Genomic DNA, 5702 nt, shown 5'->3' on the forward strand with positions numbered 1-5702 from the left:
CCACCCACCCCGCCCCGCCCCGCCCTCGCACGGGGGTGCGCAAGAAACGCCGGCGTGGTCTAGCACCGGCTGCCGCAACGCGAGAGCGGGACCCGGACGCATGGTGTGTCAAACGGTCGAAGGCCGAATTGCCAACGGAGAAATAGTGTCTATTGGTGCCCACGGATGGCCCGAGTACGTGGGGGTTCATTTTTTTCGACTCAGGTGGAGGAGGAGATGAGGTGCTCGGCGTCCAGGGCGGCCATGCAGCCGGTGCCGGCGGCCGTAATCGCCTGGCGGTAGCTGCGAGGACGAAATGGAGGTCAAAGGCAATGCGTGGAAGCCCCCCAACGGTGCGAGTGCCGTGTGTGCACCGTGTTGTTAGCATGCATATGAAAAAAAAAAAAGCCACGGTGGAAGGCGGGCGTTGAGGCGAAATACGCACCGCTTGTCAACAACATCGCCACAGGCAAAGACCCCCTCGACGTTGGTGGCGGTGCTGACGCCAGGCTCGGCGAGAGTCACGTAGCCATCCTGGTCCAGGTTAATCTGACCACCGAGGAACTTGGTGTTCGGGTCGTGGCCGATGGCGTAGAAGAGGCCGGCCACGTCCAGCTGGCGAACCTCGCCCTGGGTGTCGACCATGACGTGGGTCAACCGCTTGTCGTCACCATGGGCCGACACGGGCTTGGTGTTCCAGACAACCTCGACCTGTGGTCGCATGTGCAGGTGCATGGATGGCATGCACGGGCGGCGCATGTTCTCCGGGGGTCAGAGGCCCGAGGAAGGGAGGGCAGGGCGAAAGGCCGCCAAAGGGGAGCAAGGCATCACACGCTCGAACGGAGCGCACCTTGGGATTGCGCAGAACGCGCTCCTGCATGACGGCCGATGCGCGCATCTTGTCACGGCGAACCAGCATATACACCTTCTCCGCATACTTGGACAGGAAGTTGGCCTCCTCGCAGGCGGAGTCACCGCCGCCCACCACGGCCAGGACCTTCTTGCGGAACATCGGCAGGGCGCCATCACAAACCGCGCACGCGGAGATGCCCTTCTGCCAGTACTCCTCCTCGCCGGGGAGGTTCATCCGCCGGGCCGTGGCCCCGGTGGCGATGATCAGCGTGTCGGCCAGCAGAGCCGGCTCGGCGTCCGGGCCATCGGCCCCCTCGGTAAACAGGGCGAAGGGCCGCTTGCTCAGGTCCACGCGGCTGACAGTCTCACTGCCTTGCCGGCATTGGCCAATGCCAGGGGGGCAAGCACAAGCGAAGGGTGAGACACAAGAATGGAAAGGGCTCAGAGAAGGGAGGTCAAAGGGTGTGTGTGTGTGTGTGTGTGTGTGTGTGTCAAATCGCACGTCACGATCTTGGTGCCGAAACGCTCGGACTGCTGGCGCATCATGTGCATCAGCTCAAAGCCATTGACCCCCTGGGGGAAGCCGGGGAAGTTCTCCACATCGGTGGTGGTGGTGAGCTGGCCGCCTGAACGTGGGCGAGTGGGTGAGTGAGCAGGGAGAGAGAGAGAGAGAGAGAGCAAGCGACAGGGCTCCAAGAGGTTAAAGAGGCATGACAGCGGGACAGACGGCAAGCCTGGCCACCAAATGCGTACCGGCCGAAACACCGCCCGCCATGAAGCCCTCGTACATGACCGGCTCCAGGTTGGCGCGCGCGGTGTAGATGGCCGCCGTATGGGCGCTGGGGCCACTGCCGATGATGGCCACCTTGGACGCCTGGGCAGAGTAGAAGGCCCGGCCAAGAGACGGGCGCACCGAGCGGCTGGCAATCGAAAGAGCAGAGAGCATTGTGTTTGAGCAGATGCGTGAGGGGGGGGGGGGGGGCGGGGGGGACGGAGGAAAGGGGGATTCCCCACGGCAGAGGAGGGGCTTCTCAGTGTGCCCCCTCTCACCTGTGGCTCCCCCCGGGCGTTGCCCCGTCCCACACCCGGGTGTGCCTGGGGGGGAACGGAGGGAAGAAAGAAAAGGGCGAGAGGTGCAGTCGGGATGGACGGAGTGAGTGGTCATGCAAGTCGATGTGGGACGGTAGGCTGGGGCCTGAAATGGCCGGCGGACGATCTGGACATCATCTCCCTCCTTGGCGCGGGGGGATCTCCCGGAAGGGAGGCCTCCGGATGCCGGACTAACGTAAGCCGCCCACGCCAACGTGAGGACCTGCCGGGGTCCGGAGGAAAGGGGGATTCCCCACGGCAGAGGAGGGGCTTCTCAGTGTGCCCCCTCTCACCTGTGGCTCCCCCCGGGCGTTGCCCCGTCCCACACCCGGGTGTGCCTCTCTCCCCCTGCGGGCGTGCGGCCGGCGGAGGACGGCCGTGCGCTGGCGTTCGAGCGATCGGGACTCTGGCCGTCAGATGACCGCACATTGGGCTGGTGATCCCCTGCGGGCCCGGCCCTCCGGCGGGGGAGACCTGGGAGCTGCCAGTGGATCTGGGTCACTGGGCCGGGACCTCCACCTTGTTCTGGATGTTTGTCGGGAGTGGCGCCGCCCTGTGTTTCCGTCACCCCGACGAAACCTGGGCCTCTCTACCCCGGTTCCCTGCACGTTGCTTGGTTGGCTGGGCCTCCATGGTCGGTCCCCCGGCCGGAGAGTGAGAGAGATGAAAAAAAAAAAAAAAAAAAAAGAAGGGTCAGAGCCAGGAAGATGGCCAGACCCCGGGGAGGAGCCTCTCGGTGGCGGAGAAGGAAGCCTTCACCCGAGGGAAAGAGTCAACCCTTGCGCAGGGGGGGAGGGCATGTAGGGTAGACGCCAGTGGGCATCGACGGATGGCGTTCGATTAACTCATCAGTTTAGGAAAGGGCGCGTGATGTGATCCATGGATGTTCTTGATCCGGCGATGTTGCCTTGCAGCGCCCCAGCCAGGCTGGGCTCGCCCCACCATGCGCATTCCCCGGGAGGGTTCCCCAGGTGTCCCTCAGCCTGGCCAGTGGGGCGCCCGCCCCAGTAACAGAAGGAGCGCAGTGCCAACTTCCTGTGCCCCGTCCTGGTCGGCTCGCATCCTCAAGACTCCCGTGGTAAAAGCACCTGCTGGCAGGCCGGCCGGCCGGCCGGCCAGCGGCCCGCCTTCCTCCCTTCTCGCCGCCCCTGGCGAGGGCTCATCCGGAGGTATGAACTGGAAGATGCCACAGGCTGCTACCCCGGCCGTGGGGGGGATTCTTTTTCGCCCCCCCCCCCTGGACCGGCGTGTCTTGCCCCGCCCGAGGAGACCCCTTCCCGTGTGCGTGAAGAGCCAGTTCCATTCCGGCGAGACTCCTCCGGCACCTTGCAAGGGCAAGCAGCACCCTTCGGGGGGGATTGGCCGAGGGGATTCTTCCACTTCCCGCCCAAGTCGCCGGCCAGCCCCCGTGGGCACAGCCCGGCTGCGGAGCGGCCACTTCAGAGGGAGGCGGATTCTTCTCACGCATAAGCCTCTCCTCCTCGCCCCTGAACTGTCCCCCGCCCCCCGCCTCCCCCCCTCCGGCACGCGGACAGAGAGACGCCCAGTCAACTGGCATGTGCGCCGTGAGATGCGACACCGCGATCCGCAGACGCGTCCGGCATTTTGACTTCGGGGGCCGGCGGAATTCGGGCCTCCCGGCTGGTCAACATCTGCGTGCATTCCCGTGCCCCATCCAGAGTGGTATGAGGGGGCGTGGAAGGCCCAAGATTAAGGAGCAGCGAGCGGAGGGCAGGGGAGAAACCCATGAGAGGGGCTTTCGGCCCTGCTGGATTTCCCCATCGTATTTCCCCTGATCCCCGCGTCTCCCCGTGTTGCCCTTGCCCACCCCCCCGGGGTGCAGCGGAATGCGCCCAGCGTGGTGATCCGGGCGCGCGGCGCCAGCCGAAGATCTCCCACTTGCAAGAGATTGACATGCGTGAGAGTGCAAGGGGCCTGTTCGTCCGGGAGGGTGGGCCATCCATCACTGTTGCGCACCCTAGCGCAGGGGGGCTTGTGTGCGTGTGTGTGTGTGTCTCTCTCTCTCTCTCTCTCTCTCTGCCTATGCTGGCGCCGGTGCCAGTGCGTCCATCTCGACATTGATGCAAGTCCCAGACCTGCGAGGGTGGTCCGCAAGACGTGTCGCACGCGACCTTCCAGCGGCTCCCTCGACGCAGCCCCTCAAAGGGGACCCCGCCGCCCACAGCCACCGCAGTGTCCTGGACACCCTTTCATTCACCAGCGCGCCAGTGCTCCGTCCCTCGTTTTCCGCCCTGCTCGCTTGCCCCTGCCGCCGCACATAGCGCTGCCCGATACACACCCTTTGCCACCATGGCCAGCCCGCTCTTCGCCTCCTCCAGGATGACCATCCTCCTCTTGTCGGTCCTGGAGATCGTGCGTCCTCCCTGCTTGTCTGCCCCTGTCTCCCGGTGAGCGGCTCCTTGCTAACTGCCTCTGGCCCCTTGTGATCGTCTCTCCGCCCCTTTTGCTCTTCTCCTTCCCCCCCCCTCCCCAGATCTATCTCATCATGATCGCCGTCGCTGCCGGTATGGAGAAGCTCAACACCCTGACTGCTCTTGCCAGTGTGTTCGCCGCTCTTGTCATCATCATCTTCATCTTCGTGACGCGCCTCAATCTCAAGCTCATTGTGGTGGTGCGCTTCCCTTCTCCCTCCTGCTCCCCTTGCAATCTGCCCTCTGCCCCCGGCCGGGCCTGACATCCCCCCCCCCCCCACCCACACACCCTCCTTCCCTGCTGCCCCCTCAGCACCTCCTGATGAATACCGGTCTCTTCATCCTCTCGCTCCTGCTTATCCTCGAGTCCCTTGGTCATATTGAGCTGAGCATTGCCGAGGAAACCTACTACCACATCCCGCTGATGCTGATGTTTGATCTGACCGATGACGAGGTCTGCATCAAGGCCATGTATTCGACCGCCTGTGTCCTGACCGTGCGTCATTCCTTGCCTCTCACCCTCACGCGTAATTCCGGGCACATCCCTTCCCCCCCTCCTGCACGCCACCTGCCCCTCATGGCATTGTCCCTGACACTTACCATGCCTCCTCAACTCCCCCCTCCCCCCCCCCCCCGCTCCCACCATATGCAGGGCCTTCTCGCCCTCTCTGTCGGTGTCTACATGGCTACCTGGCGCAAGGGCCGCCGGAACTTCTGAGCAGCCTGCATCCATGCTTCAAATTGTCCATCCCACACACATCCAACTTCACATGTCCGCGCAGCGTCGCCCAGTTCCCGATGCGCGCTTCTCCTCGCCTTCCAGCGGGGGGCTTTCCGGGCTGTTAATCTTCGCTTTAACACGCACAGAAAAAGAAATACACAACCTTGTTCTTTGTTTGGATCTCCGTGCTTGGCAAAGATTTAGTCTGTGTGTGTGTGTGTGCCCTGGAGAATATATCCGCGGGCGCCGTGTGCCGGATTGGACGACGCGAGCGTTCAAGGGTGTGTGTGTGTGTGTGTGCGCGTGTGTGCATGTGTGTACGTGTGTGTGCGTGTGTGTGCGCTGGAAATTGCTTGGTCAGAGGAGAGGGAAGTGTACTCAGAGCACTGGCCATCAGATCTCCGAATATGCTGGTATATCAGAATATCGCCACGAGGTCACGCCCGATGACCATATGATTCTCCTTCACTCAGTCTGTCATGCCTCGTTGTTCCCTCCCCGACTGGGAGACATAACCCATCAGTTCTCTCTTTCTCTCTCTCGGGACAGGCTGCTTTTTCGGAGAGCTGTGCTGGGGGCTAGGCAGTGCGGGACGGGATTTTTCTACTTTTTGGGCATGCCCCCCCCCC

The 5702-nt window shown here is 63.4% G+C and overlaps 2 protein-coding genes across 2 annotated transcripts; one reads left to right on the forward strand and one right to left on the reverse strand.

Moving 5' to 3' along the window:
* Window positions 1-104: 104 nt before the first annotated feature.
* On the reverse strand, window positions 105-1808 carry H696_01082 (thioredoxin reductase (NADPH)). Its single transcript, XM_009494969.1, has 5 exons — window positions 1585-1808; window positions 1334-1457; window positions 830-1199; window positions 425-690; window positions 105-282 (listed from the first exon to the last, which is right to left on the reverse strand). Exons 1-5 carry the CDS (start codon window positions 1775-1777, stop codon window positions 201-203), a joined length of 1035 nt encoding a protein of 344 aa, XP_009493244.1. The 5' UTR covers window positions 1778-1808; the 3' UTR covers window positions 105-200.
* Window positions 1809-4108: 2300 nt separating this feature from the next.
* H696_01083 (hypothetical protein) lies at window positions 4109-5247 on the forward strand. The gene is made up of 4 exons (XM_009494970.1): window positions 4109-4293; window positions 4415-4552; window positions 4666-4848; window positions 5005-5247. Exons 1-4 carry the CDS (start codon window positions 4231-4233, stop codon window positions 5068-5070), a joined length of 450 nt encoding a protein of 149 aa, XP_009493245.1. The 5' UTR covers window positions 4109-4230; the 3' UTR covers window positions 5071-5247.
* The last annotated feature ends 455 nt before the right edge of the window (window positions 5248-5702 follow it).

The sequence above is a fragment of the Fonticula alba genome (assembly GCF_000388065.1).
Source record: "Fonticula alba strain ATCC 38817 unplaced genomic scaffold supercont2.2, whole genome shotgun sequence".
Lineage (NCBI taxonomy): Eukaryota > Rotosphaerida > Fonticulaceae > Fonticula > Fonticula alba.